The sequence below is a fragment of the Corvus kubaryi genome, unplaced genomic scaffold (assembly GCF_017639235.1).
Source record: "Corvus kubaryi isolate FWS band 111438036 unplaced genomic scaffold, C.kubaryi_AGA036_p1.0 74, whole genome shotgun sequence".
In the NCBI taxonomy this organism is placed as follows: domain Eukaryota; kingdom Metazoa; phylum Chordata; class Aves; order Passeriformes; family Corvidae; genus Corvus; species Corvus kubaryi.
In genome coordinates, this window is record NW_024582061.1 from 9,446,557 (window position 1) to 9,461,440 (window position 14,884).

The 14,884-nt window shown below is 41.4% G+C and overlaps 1 protein-coding gene across 5 annotated transcripts in view; it reads right to left on the reverse strand.

Annotated features, from left to right (window-relative positions):
• DNM1L (dynamin 1 like) overlaps positions 1–10,821 on the reverse strand; it is a 36,287-nt gene extending 25,466 nt beyond the window's left edge. For 3 of the 5 annotated variants that reach the window (XM_042050449.1, XM_042050450.1, XM_042050448.1), the window contains exon 1: positions 10,588–10,821. In XM_042050449.1, coding sequence (XP_041906383.1) covers positions 10,588–10,689 — 102 coding nt within the window. In that variant the 5' untranslated portion in view covers positions 10,690–10,821. The remainder of the gene's footprint in view (positions 1–10,587) is intronic. The other 2 variants (XM_042050451.1, XM_042050452.1) reach the window with 2 other exon arrangements.
• Positions 10,822–14,884: the final 4,063 nt, after the last annotated feature.

The window sequence follows — 14,884 nt, forward strand, 5'->3', positions numbered from 1 at the left end:
AACCAGTACCATGTTAAAACTAACAATAAACAACAGACCCAGCTATGTCAACAGAATACTCAGTCTGATTGAGAAGATTTTGTCTTTTTAATAATACTGTATTCAACTCTTCCAGTTTTCTGCAGCTCTAAGTCTACATAGAGATGCCATGAGAAAATCTGTTCTGTCATTGCCACCATCTAGGAAATGTTTCTGTATTAATGCAACTACTAAACAACTCTCTTGTTTGTTAAAAAACAAACAAACAAAAAAAAAAAAAAAAACCAAAAAAAAAAAAAAAGGAAACCAACACATGCTTCTGACAGCTGGAAGGTGCATTATGTAACTGCTATAGAACCCCCACTCAGCCTACCCGTTCTGAAATAACAGATTTGAGACTACAAGTAAATGATGAGTATATAACCTAGCATGACAAGATATAAAAGAAGTGATGAATATCTTTAAATCTCACACATTTAGTGACATTAAGTGACTTTTCTAAAAATGAAAAATACATCAGAGGTCAAGCAACACATTACTATCAGACAGCACATTTCTACTAGTGCAGTAAAACAAGACATGAATATATCATATGAGCTTTATAACCTATTGAAATAGGACTTGTATGCAGAACTACAAAATAAATAATAAAATACAAGGCCAAACCCCTAGAAAGTCTGAACAGCAACAAATGAAAGCCTTTTATTGTACCACTTTATTGTATATGCTTTGTGGCACAGAAAAAAAAAAGATGTTTTATCAAAAACATCATTTGTCTCAATAGGCAAACATACCAATGCACATGATGTACATTTTTCAGAGTAAATCTAAATCGAATTTGACAGCAGTGAGATCAATGGTCTAGAAAGACTTGGAAAAAAAGCAGGGTCTAACAGAAATATGGCCTTATGAAAATTTGTTTTTCCTTCAAAAGACTCCCCTAGAAATTAATTAATAATTTTCTTCAACTGTCCTTCTCCAAACCCAACTTTGGGAACCTTCCCTGCAAGGAGCTCATAACAGACCATTGGGCACTGAATTCTTACCAAAATAATTTAAGAACAACCTGACCAAAGCATGAACTAGGTCTGCAAGCCTTCCTAAGAGAGCTCCTGTTCTGGCACACTTCTGAAGAATTACTGATATTACAGACTCTGAAAAAAAAAAAAAACTTCACAGTGAAAAATAACAAACCACTTCTCAACAAACTTACTTAAAACAAGTGAAATGCCTTGTTGAAGTGAAAACCAAAAAAAAATGGGAGATTATAAAGGTTCATCTGCTTCATTGGAAAAAAAAACCAAAAAAGACCAGTGTTTCATTTATTAAAAATATTTCAAACATTAAGAGGCATCTCGATGTGGCACTTGGGGATATGGTTTGGGGTGATTATGCTGGGTTGATGGTTGGACTAAATAATCTTAAAGGTCTCTTCCAATCTTGATGATTCTGTGGTCTCTTCAGCAAGATTTCTTAGACATGGCAAAAATTATCACTCAGTCTCAAAAGGCTGGAGATCAAACTAAGATGAAGTGGCTTCTCATGAACATATAATCCAAGCACATAAGGTATAGTAATAAATAGCTGGAATCCTTATCAAGAACCTCACCATGAAAGGAAACCAAAAATCCATGGGACAAGCTGCTGCACACTGCTGCTTTAGTCCTTCCTAAGGAGTGGTAATGCTGGAAGCTAAAATGGGCACACACCAAGCTACATTTAGAAGTAACCCACTGCGTCTTACACCACCCCCCAATTATCTCCGGACGGAGAAGGAACAATCTGGATCCTTTGCAAACACACTAAATGAAACATTACAGTACTCCATGCATCAGGAAATTCTTTCAAATTGCATTACATTCCCAACTAAAGCAATCTGTTGTTGGAATACAATTATCTAATGATGCACTCCTTAATCGGGACTCCTTAGCATCCATTACCAAGAATTGTCTGGGAACACGCTGAGGAAGGCAGTAAGCACAAAGCTGATCTTGTTCTGCCAGTGGGATATGGGTCTGTTAAGAATACAAAGTCAGTTCAGCCAGTCCTTCAAATAATAGATGTAGACAGAGACTAGTTCTGATGACCAAAGGTACCACAGCAATTTTAGGTGAGTGTGCAGAAGCATCACACTTGTCCTGTCAATCTCACTGAAATGCTCGTCGTGATGTTAAGCATGGACTGAAATCCACAAATTCATTTAATGATGAGTCCAGAAAAGCATTAACAACCTCTAGCTTTTCACAGAAGATGAGGCAGATTTTCCCTCTGGGACCCTAATATCTGATCCTAATATGAACTATTTATTAGCTGTGATATCTAGAGGAAGTTAATAGAGATTGCTCAGAAAAAAAGGTGGAGCAAATACAGGAACATCTTGTGTCACTCCTTTAACCTTTGTGTCAAACTTCCATGGCTGTGTTTTACACTCTGCTCTGTCAACCACCAATAATGTCACAGAGAAACACCGGAGTCTGGTGGATAGTAAAACCGTTTTTTCCAGAAGTACTAAGACAAAAAGAGATGATGCACACAGGACTGACATATTTTACATCATATATACTGTCAGAGTGTGTTGAAACCTTGTCAGCATTCTCACTGCCTCTGCAACACCTGTGTGTTCATCTTTGTTTAGATTAATCTGAAGATGATGTTGACAATCAAGGATGAAGGGCAGTCACTAGGAAACAATTGTGCACTTACTCTCCCAAATTAAGAAGCTGCAAGACGTAAGAATTGATCCACTCCAAAAAGCCAGCATCTCTACTTTTAACAGTCCTCCTGAGGTTGCTCTGCCTCCCTGTCCTTCATTACTTCTTTACTTGTCCCTGTGTATTTCAACTGTGTGCACTTAAGTATCAAAAGGCATCTGCTCCCATCCATTACACTAATTCTTAAGAGAAAATGTGGGTTACAATCTGCTGCATTACAAACCACAGTTTTAGGAATTCAGAAGCAGCACACAGCAAATGCATGATTTTATAATTCTCCAGCTTCATTAACAGCCAGAGATGTTACTTTCAGAAACACTTCAGGGTCGTTGACAAGTCAAGTGGAAGAGACTCTGTCTTGAAAATGCTGAAGTAACACTGTGAGCAACCATTCACATTCATCCTATCCCATTTACTTCACTGGCTCTCTTACTCTATTTCCGCATCCTCCTTAGCATTCCTACTTTAGAAGACACGCGCCCTACACCAAACAGAATGCAAAGATGTTTTCTCCATATCAGAAAAAGAACCCTGAACCAATCCTCTTGCACCATGGAGTTATTCTCCACTTTTACTGCTGTCTATAGGGACAACAGCCTAGAACACCCTGATGGCAAAGAGCAGGGCAGAGAAAGGATCAAGTGCCTCAGTGCTGTCCATATTCACTGCCACTGGATCACCTGCCACAGTCAGCAGCAAGCCTCTCTTACCCTCATTTCTCTTTTTTCCTAACTGCTGATACAGTGCTGGAAGTTCCTCTTGCCTCTGATGTCCCCTACCAGTAACAGTGGCCTTCTCAACACCATCTCTGCCTATGTAGGCAGTATTTTTATATCCCTGAGCGAGCTTGTCCTCATTTCTACCCCCTGCATGAGTCTTCTGTGCTGAGGCCGAGTCATAAGTTCCCTCAGTACTGCTCTCCTTAGACCTCCACTCATTTTCCCAAGCAAGTGTACAGACTATTGTTTTGTGCTCCATGAGGCTGTCCTTAAAGGAATGCCAGGTCTCTTGTGATTCACAGTCCTTTAGCTCACAGGGTCCCACCAATTAGCTCAGTAAATAAGCAAAGTCAGCTCTTACTCTTATGAAGTCCATGAAGCAAGAAGGCAAATTAACACAAGGCCCTCCTGGAGTCTCACTGATGCACCATCAAATTTCTTACAGTCACTTGCTCAGATTGTTGACTGTTGTATATTTCAAGTATTATTAAAATGATAATGAACTTGTATCAGCTGCAACAAATTTCAAGTCATCTTACAAGCATCTCCTGCTTTCCCTTGTCTATCTTTAGACTTCATAATGTCTTTGTGGAGCCAATGCACAATATATCATCTGTGGAAAAAAAACTTTTTTAAGGAAACATATCCAACAAATTACTGGGAAACTTCCAAAACAAAAATTAGTTGAAAGGACTGGAAAACTTAGCTCTTTCCTTTTGAACAGGGCAAACTGGTAACTTTTTTTACTATCTCATCCAGTAGGAAAAAAATGCAAAGCATTCCTGCAACACAACACAGACTTAACTACAGGACAGCACAAGAAAATAGAGGCAGTGATTTCGGAATTCCCTGTACCATTTGGAGTGGCACAACAACACAGACATTTGAGAATGACAGTAAGGAGCTGTGAAGTAAGAGAGACTTCTCAATGAGACATAATAATAATTCCTGAAGAGTTCCATTAAGGAAAGCAATGCATCTGCTTTGACATCTGAGATGAAATGGTGGCAATTTTGCAGTTTCTGTCATCCAAGAAGTATCAAAGTCCTGCTGGTAAATCATGCTCCTGGCAATACATACATCTACAATTCCCTAAATTTTCATTCTATCATTGGGAAATAAAAGCTACTGCATTTGTGCTGGGACCTCATCCACAGGAATATTACCCAAATTGGTGCTTTAAAAAGTTATTTGCAGTAGCCATCCTAGAAGAGTTCAGCCTGCTGTAACTAAAGAGCAGCAGAATTTTTCTTCTTTCCTTATTTTGCAAATGTGAATTATTCTGGAATAAAAGGTGAGTACACATGCAATTTCAGAGCAGTTCCACAAGGGAACTGCTTTGCTTGGAACAGCTATTATAACAAAATCTTCCTATTCAAACTAGGAACGCCTCAAGCTAGGCTGGTTGTAAACAGTTAACAAATTAAAAAGTTTATTTACTAACCAGAAAAGAATGTTAAAGCTATAAGCAGGCCAAATGAATTATTTTAAGACATTGTTTGAAACAAAATTACACTTCTAAAAGATGCAAAAGAGACAACAGGCTGATCCCAATTTGAGAAAGCAGTGAAACCAGCATCATGCACTGCTCACTGTTTCAAAATACATGCAAGATCTTGTCCAGACTACAAGACTGTTGTTCCTGCAGGGCATTCCCCGTTTACTTGAATAGAGAGCTCTCCTGAGTAAGTCAGGGAGAAACTTGAAGTCTCAGGAACTACCTCCACATAAAACAGCTTATGTACAAGCAGTAAGAAATGCTAGAACTGGCACAGCTCAGTTCAAATTCTTCAGAAATCCCACATTTACACCATATCTAACTGTAGACACAGGCCAAACAACAGCAAATACAGCAATGATTAGCAGATGTTTTCTTCCTCAGTACATTAATTCCCTGAGCCCTCCAATAATTCACTTAAGAAAAAACGCCTCATCTGAGTAGAAACAAGTACAGACTCTAAGTTACATCATGGAACTGTGGTATTTGAAGATTCACATTTGCAAGCCAGATATCCTGACCTTACGTAGTATTGTGTATACTACTATACTCATGACTTGCAGTAAAGTGAATCAAAACAAAGCCAACTTGTATCTTCAAATTTTAAAAGTTCTAAACAGCAGTATTATCAAAAAAACCCAAACCCCCAAATGTCTAAGTTAGTCAACCTTCTGGCTACTACAAGAACAAACAAGAACTACACAGCCATTTTCTCTCCAGATTCTGAAAAACAAATGCCTGTGCTGTTTTAATACTCTTCCCCTCCATCTTCCTGAAAATATTTTTCTGTGCACTGTGCCCCCTAGACAACATACAAGATTCACCTGCTCTAATTAAAATACAGGTTTTCCAAGAAAAACAATTGCCAATCACAAGATGAACAGGACCCTTGCAGTAAAGCACCAAAACCAGTGAGAAAACAAAACAAAACACACAAACAAAAGAAGAGAAGCACAAGACTTCTTTATCCACATCCAACTGTGAATTCTGTGCAGACTCTCCACTCTTCCAAAATAACCAGGCATTTGCAAACAATAAAATTAGTATCTTCTTTAAATGATGTTTAATACTGCTTTCATATTAAAAATTCATATTGATAAAATGCAGGATCGAGTTAGTAGACCTATCATTTTATTTTAATTCATATTAAGTGTGCAGATAGAAACAGTGAAAATGCCATCCTTCCAATCAAAGAAACCTCCAGGACCCAAAAAGCTCAGCTGTTCAGAAACACAGGGAGCCCATCAGAGAAAAGAAACAGCACAACATAAACGTCGTTTGCACTGTATCATATCAGCAGCAACATTTATATTATGTCTGGTAAATGTAAACAGCTAATTAATGTCAGCCTCACTTTGCTGCTTGTCTGAAACAAACAGCAGAACAGTCAGGGCATGACTTGACAGGAGCAAAGGATGGCAAAAAGGAAAACAGTTACACCCAAAACCAGAGACTGTAAATGTCAGATATGAAAACAATGAAAAAAACCCAAATGAAACCAGGAAGTTTACAAAATATTTGGGAGAAAAAACAAACTGTCCCCAGCCAGCATAGAAGCTACACTCTGGTTACATCCCTCAAATGTAGATACAAATGGGTTTTTGCATCTGCATGAAATGCCAGGAAAGATCCTTGGACAAAACAACAACAACAAAAAACCCAAAGAAAAATCTAAACAAACAAAAAACTCCCCACAAAATCCAAACCAACAACCCAACAAGAAAGGAGGGAGGAAGACAGCTTTGTTTGGCATGGTGTTTTCCTGGTTGCTTGGTACAAGCTGGAGTTTCCTTCACCTCAAACCGGCTTTTTGCCAACACAATGTAGGCTACACTGAATGAGCTAAGCGGCTTAAATTTCTGCTCCCCTGACAGGGGAAGTCACAGAAGCCCTGTACAGCACCTGAAGTTTCAGACCAAGGTGCCAGTCTCTCTCAGACGGGATTCTTTGATAGCATCTGCTGGATTCATCCCCTTATCCCACTCGTCAGGATTGTACATTACCTTCCCATTGCTTTCAACTTCTTAACAGCCAAATTACCATCTCAACTATTTATCTTACCAGAATATGAACTTATACATATTCAAGTGCTCGGGATGTTGCCTCAAATCAAGAAACCTTCCTCCTTGCAGCAAAAAGTGGTCTAGCATTGAAATATCAAACATGATACTTACTCCACACAGTAAAAAAAAAGGAATAAATGTAATGCTCCTCTGTGAGCCAACCCCAGGGGAACATCCAACAGAAGTCTATAGTAGATACTGTAAACTACACCTCCCCATTGAAAGTCTCAAAATGGCATTAACAGAAGATTGAGCAAAAGTATTCATAAATGTACACATGGAAGGTCACTTCCAAATCTCACTTGTGAATTTCATCAGTTGCTACATCAATTTCACCATGATATCTCCAATTAACATTACCAAGTGCAAATAAAGCCTACAAGGTGTTTTTATAATGTCACTATTAGGAGAATTTTGCTACAAAGCTGACACTAAAGTTTACATATAACTAGGCTGATGAATACTAAAAACCCGAAACATATTCCAAGAATTACTGGCACAAAAAATAAAGACAATTCATTTTTACATACTTCTAGGCAGATATTTTTTTGTCTCGCTGGTTTTCTTAAATTTATTCTAAATCTTATGCCCACTTTTGTAGTGCAGACATTTAATTTTTGTGATACCACCTATCCATACAAAAGACCATAACTAACCAAACTACTTTTCTTCCCCTTGCCTCCTTTTACTGTAGTTTTAATGTGTTTAGTTGAGACTCTTCAATATCACCTTGTTATCCCTTACAAATACAGATCACAAAGCATTTATGTAAACCAGAATACTGAGCATTACAGCATTATTGAACAAATATTTTTATATCATATCCCTAACCTGGACACTTCTTTTTTTCCCCTTCAGTCATACAGTTCTAAAAATGGAACTGGAATACTGAATTGGGGAAAAAATAGAACAGCTATCTGGGAATGGCTGAAAAACCCTGAAACAGTGAAGGAAAACTGGCAGTCTGAAGGTGTCCTCTGAGTTCTATCAGCACAGTCCCCAGTTTTCTTAAATGACCCTGTACTAGGACACAGAAATAACTTACACAATACTTATGGGGAGAATGAGAAGGAATTCTCATATGACTGAGTGGCAGGAAAACCACTAGAAGTGCAAGAGACCATCTAAATGTGCAAAATTTACTGAGAAATAATTTGCAATTAGCACCAAAATGTATCTAGAAAGAGGAAAAATTAAAGCATTTCAATTTCTCAGGGCACAAGGGCAGTAGGAAATGAATCCCAAACAAGAGAGGTGAGGGAAAGGGAACACGGGAAACAGAAAATATTCACAGCTGAATTAAGGCTTATTAACAGCTTCTAGTTCTACAAACTCTAGAAAAGAAAGAATTAACTTAATGCACAGAATAATTAGAACTGGAGAAAGACATGAGTACGACACAACACAAGGGTAGAGAAGAGAGAGGACAGGTGAGAAAAATAAACAGAAAACACTACTTTAAAAAAGCATTTTCCTTCTCTTTGATGAATATGTAAAAAGGTCATTTAAGAAAACCAACTGGCAAATTGGAAGAAAAAAGCATAATTCAACTAACAGAGAGTTACAGAAGTCTTAACTGGCAGCATTTGTTTCCTACAAGTAAAATGGAGGTGAAAAATCCAAGACTGTTCATTGTGAATATTATTTAAGGAAGAAAAAGCAAAGACAGCATATGCCAGTGGGCTACAAATACATCAGCTGTGTGAACAAACTTAAAGGCCACGTAGCACTTCACCAAGAAACAAGACTGTCTAAAAGGCACATGTAAAAATAAAAAAAAAAAAAAAAGAAAGAAAGCTACCAGCAGCAAAACTATCAGCTCTAAGGCCATATCTGACACATCTCCAGAAATCTGGTCTCCAATAAACTAACTTCAAATTAATAGACTAATAAAATTTTATTTAAAATAAAACTAATTGCATAAAATAAAAATCTACAGAATTATCCTTTTCAGTAAAGACAATTTTTTTTCTTCCAACAACTCTGACTAAAACAAAAAAAACCCAAAATACTTTACTATATATTTTTCCAGAGTCCATAAAGGACTTTGTTTTGGCTTGATAGAAAGTTTCATCCTAATTCATGGGGGTTTATAAATATACTGAATACAGCACTGAGTAGATATTGGTACTGATGGGTAGACTGCTGAAGTCAACCACATGTCAATACTGTCTTAACTCTCAGTATTTACTTACGAAAAGGATTTGCACCGAGGAAAAGATAACTGGGACAGAGCTGCTTAAAAGTGTTTTTCAAAAATGCCACTTTAATACGTTTCATAAAGTGAAACTGGAAAAAATGCTTTTGAAATCTCACACAGAAAAATGCCACACCTCTGTACAGCACTTTCTGTTGCAGATCGAAACCGAAACATGAGAATAAAAAGAATAAAAGAAACACTCAGCTTGCTTGTGTAATTTTTCATGTAAAGAAGGTGAAATGTCTTCATAAAGCGATCAACTCCTATCAGACACAAAACCAGCAAGTACCCAACACAGCTTACCAGTCTCTCCCTCTCTTGAATGCTATTCAAGCATTCCAGATCTACTTTATAAAGTGGCTGAGGTAGTCAGTGAATGTATCTGATGTACAGTGGGAAAAGAGAATGAGTTGTGGCTGCCTCACAGCCATTTTGGCACTGTAGCCGGCTTTGAGGAAACCTATTCCACACCTCAACAACCTGCAAGCTTTACACATACAGCTGGTGTTTTAAGTTATTTAATAAAAATCCTGCGTGCAGAGTATTTGGTATTAAAGTCTTTGGTGAGTAAGCTATTGTCAAGGAGCAGAGCACACTCAGTAGAAACAAAATGAGAGATCCATTAGCTTCAAGTTTTACTTCTGTTCAACGCTTCATCTTCTACTCCCTGCAGCTCTGGTCAGACATGTTCAGCTGCCAAAAGTTCTGCTGAAGAGCAGCATCCCATTTGAAGAGATATGAAGAGGTCGGAGCTATCTTCGAGCCCAGGAGCATTACCGGGCTCACACGCACGTGTTGCAACTGCTGCAGCCAACAGCCGCCGGCCTCGCCTCTCACCTTCACTCGCCATCACCAGCTAAGAGTCCAAACGGCACAAGAACTGGGCGGAAAGGAGAACCATCCACGCCTGCAAGATGCCGTTCCGCTACCACATCCCTTTCATTCGGCCCTCGCTTCACGGCCGCTGTCGGCGGAGAGAAGCCACGGACGGAGCAGCGATGGCGGTCACGCTGACGCACTGGGGCGGCTGCCGGTCCACGGGTCCCCCGACGCCACCCGCACCCCCGGTGTGCGGGCCGGAGCCACGGGAGACGGGGGCCCCGGCCCTCCCCGCAGCCCTGCGGAGCTCCTCGCCCGCTCGAACCGCTACGGAGAAGCGCCAAAGGGCGGGCGGGCGGCGCACGAGGCGCTCCCAGGGCGGTCGGGGGTGAGGCAGCGGAGTCGCGGAAGGAGTGCGGGGGGAACGCCGGCACCGAGGGCGTCCCGCCCGCCGCACCCGCCCTCGCCTGCCACGTCCCCCCGTGCCCTTGGCGGAGACAGCCGCGGGTCGGCAGCGGCGGAAGCGCGATGGACACGCCGACCTTGCCCTCAGGGCGGCGAACGCCCACGCCCGCGCCCCCGGCCCGGCCCGCCTCACCTGCGTGCCCACCACCACGATCTGCGGCAGCTGGATGATGTCGGCCCCCACCGTGTTGAACACGTCCTGCAGCTTGTTAATGACGGGGATCAGCGCCTCCATAGCGGCGGGGGAAGAGACAGGGCGGGCGAGGTGTCGGCGGCCGATGGACGCGACGGGCACCGGCGGCTCCCTCAGCCGCCCCCTGCGCCTGCCGCCATCGGCGCCGGCCCCCGCGCACGGCCCAGCCCCCGGCAGTCTCTGCGCGCCCGTCGCGCGCAGCGGCGCCGCCGCTGGGCACCATGGGAGTTGTAGGCCATGGCGGCTGCCGGGGCCCCTCCCCGGGCCGCGCCGCGCTCGGAGGGCGCCGGTGACCGCGGGCGTTCGAGGAACACGACAGGGTCGCTGTGGTCTTGAATCACAAGCCATTGCCAGGTTTTATTACACAGAATCGCAGAATCAATGGAAAAGACCTCCGAGATCATCGGGTCCATCCTGTGACCGAGCACCACCTTGTCAACTAGACCGTGGCACTGAGTGCCATGTCCAGTCCTTCCTTAAAACCTCCAGGGACGGTGGCTCCACCACCTCCCTGGGCAGCCCATTCCAATGCCCAGTCACCCTTTTTTGTGAAGAAATTCTTCCCAATGTCCAACCTGAACCTGGTGCAGTTTAAGACTATGGGCTCTCATCCTGTCCCAGTTGCCTGGGAGCAGAGCCCGACTTCCCACTGGCTACACCCTCCTTTCCTGTGGTTGTAGAGAGCGATAAGGTCCCCCCTGAGCCTCCTCTTCCCCAGGCTGAACAACCCCAGCTCCCTCAGCTGCTCCTCACAGGAATTGTGCTCCAGCCCCTTGCCCGGCTCCGTTGCCCTCTCCAGGCCCGCTCCAGCGGGTGCCACAGGTATCCCGTGTGGGGCAGGCCGGCCTTGTTCCGCCCAGAGATACCGGCAAGGAAAGGTGCTGAGTGGCAAATTGCCAAAGCTTGGCAGCATCTGCTGTCACAAAGCCAACGGAGGAGGAAAATGAAGCTGTTGGGGTAGAAAGGGAGGTCATTTCTGGGGGAGAACAGAACTGGAGATCTGCTCCTACAAACTGCACAGTGAAAAGAATATTCTTCCATTTCGGTTCACATATTGAGAATTGCAATGGACACATTTAGAACAGCTATATTTATTCTGTTTACTTTCTTGTGGATATTTTTTGGTTTGCTGTGAGACTCTTGGATAATCATCTGAAATTCTGTAACTCCAATGTGTAATAGTAGGTTAGATCGAGGTGTCTTAGGAAGTGGGAAACTCCAAGATCTAATACTCAGCTGTGTTATACAAAGAGATAGAATGAAACCAGTGGATGACTTGTGATGCAAGATCACAACAAATAAGCCGTCTCATCTTCAAATGTCTTTTCTTTGAGTCATTTTCTGAAAGATAAATTATGAATATGCTGGCACTGAGTTAATTCAGACTTTGTTCTTTCTTGTAAGAAGCAGAGTAAAAGGCTTCTGGCAGTTTCAAGTTTTGGATGGCATTAGAATTCTTGTTCTATACAAATTTGTCTTTTCCAGTCTTTATGTCTTGAAACACTCAAATGTCAAAGGAAAGAACAAGGATATATATTCTTACTTGTACATCTTTTCAACAAAGCTTCTCATTCTTAGCCAAGCAATTTCACGCTGTTTGTCAGAGGGATAAAATTTTGTGATAAAGGCATGAAGATGGCTAAGGAAATTGAAACACTCCAAAATTAGTGTATTCAGCACAGAGAGAAGCAGTTAATACATGTCAAATTTTGGGAAGAAGGTCCTGAATGGCTGGTGAGGGCTTCTTGTCATACAAACATTATCCAGCGGTTTCACCCATTAGCTCTCAGCATCCTGCAGCCCATGGCCCCCAGAGATCATTCATAACAAAAGGCCATTTGGCATCTGCCTCTCCAGCTTCCAGGACAAAAGGAAATGTTTCCCTGATGCAGAAAATAATCTTTTTTAAAGGTTTCCTGTTCTCTGTCTAGGCTGATCTCCTCTCCTTCCTTGAGTCTCGGGAAGGGAAGGGAAGGGAAGGGAAGGGAAAGGAAGGGAAAGGAAGGGAAAGGAAGGGAAAGGAAGGGAAAGGAAGGGAAAGGAAGGGAAAGGAAGGGAAAGGAAGGGAAGGGACCTTGCACAGGACAAGAAGCTGCTGGCTCCCAAAGATAGATAACACCAGCTTATTTCTCTATGCAATCCTCTTTTCTCCTACCATTTTTATTTTGCCATATGACCTCATGGACACCACTGTGAAATGGAGAAAGTGAAACCTGGTTTATGTCTTAATTTAGACCAGAAGTGGGACATTTCTGAAAGAATGTAAAACTGGAAGAGGGTCAGAGACAGACAACAAGGAAAGGTGTGGAACGGCTTCTATATCAGGACCAACTAAGAAAGCCAGGAGCCTTCACTCTACAAAAGAAATGGCACAGGGTAGCAAGGACCAGAGGTCTGTGTAATCATTAGCAACCTGGAGTGGGTGAAAGAGAATCAGGTTTCTTTACTCTCTCTTCCAATAGGGACATTTTGGGAGCATCTAATGGAAGTAAGAGCCAGCTCAGAATAAAACAAAGCACCACTTACGGGTGCTTTGGTGACCTTTTGAGCTCCTTGCCAAAGGATGCTGTAGACAGTAAAACTTCCAATTGATTCAGAGGTTGTATGGATTAGTTTAAGAAGGAGAAATGCATTGCATGTATAAAAATAGCTATGTAGGGATCAAATCTGGCTGGGACTGTCTGTGAGTTGACAATGTTTGGAAGCTGGGAGGGCAGCATGCAGAAGTACTGTGTGTGCTCGCCTGTTAGTCTGTCCCAGTATGGCTATTCTTAGAATTTTATCAGTGTAATATTTCAAGGAGCACACAGAGGAAATATCAGCTGCTGAAGCAAGATGAGACAAGCCAGCCTGCCCCACAGAGATGTTGAAAGGCCTGTCAAGGGCTGGATACACCAATGGAGAAGCACAGTGGAGACGGAGGAAGTGAATTAATGAAAAAATGCAAGAAAGTACTAAAGAAGACATAAAACTAAGAAACATCAGAATGCTAAGTTTAACACATTTTACATTTTTGGCTAAAAAGTAAGAGCCGGAAATACCTCTGCTATGAAGTGTTATGGCCTGCACCAACTTATAAAATCCAACAGTTACCTCAACCTAGTTGAGGACTGTGCCAAAGCAATAATATTTTAACAAGCAACAGTTATCTGTAGCTTTAACTCTAAATTTCCATGGCTGATTTACACAGTACTGAGCAAGAAACTCCAAGATCTGATAGAGCCAGTAGTAGTCAGACTGGTTATTTAAGTTAATTGACAGGAGAACACAGGAGCTGCCACACCAAATGTGACCTGATATCAATCTACTTCAGGACCTTCCAGCATCAGCCCTCTGGGAAAAATATAAAAATGCAGTAATAAGATCTTCTCATTCCAAAACTGTATGTTAAATAATTTTGATATTGCTGTGAGATCAGAAGTAGACAGTTCAATATTTCTTCTGTGTTACTGCAAACTAGGTTGCTTTTTTTACCATATAATAGGGTTTTTGTCCCATCACTCTAAATTCTTGGCTCCAATGACAACCTCTGATGGTAAATTTCATTATCCAATTATATATAATGCAAAAAATCAATTTGGTATGAGTTTTATATTTGTCATCTTCTAATTTCCATATAAGCCTCCTCAGTTTTATGTTTGAAATCAGGAGAACATTTCCAGACTTTCTTCTCCATGATACAAATTTCTTTTTTAGTTTTGCATCGTCATTTTCTTTCATTTTTCTTAGACAGCTGAGTCTTTCTAATTGGCATACAGACAGTAATGGACAAGTCATTTGCCATTTAATTCATTTATGCCAGACGAGGAAACCACAAACTAGCACCTCAGCAAAGCTTATTTCCTGACATCCTCTTTTGTCTAGAGAATTATTACTGAAACATACCAAGTTTGCAACATAACATTTGTGCCTCATACAGCCATACTGCTTTATTCTGCAAAAACACCATTAGCAAAATACTTCTATAAATTATTCCTTACTAGTGTCACCTTTTGGAACCATGTAGTACAGCAGTTATATGGGTCTGGCAGAGATCAGATTTTATGTGAAGTCAAATTGAATGGTGTTTCTGTATTCTCCAGAGCAACCTCATCACAGATGTGACTGTAACAGTTTCTTACAGCAGACATCTCCACAGTGAACACCATTAGAAGATGAGATAAATAAATTCCTGAAATCCCTTGACAGAATGACCCTTTGTTTGGCTATTCTATACAGATTTCCCAAGCTGAGAGAT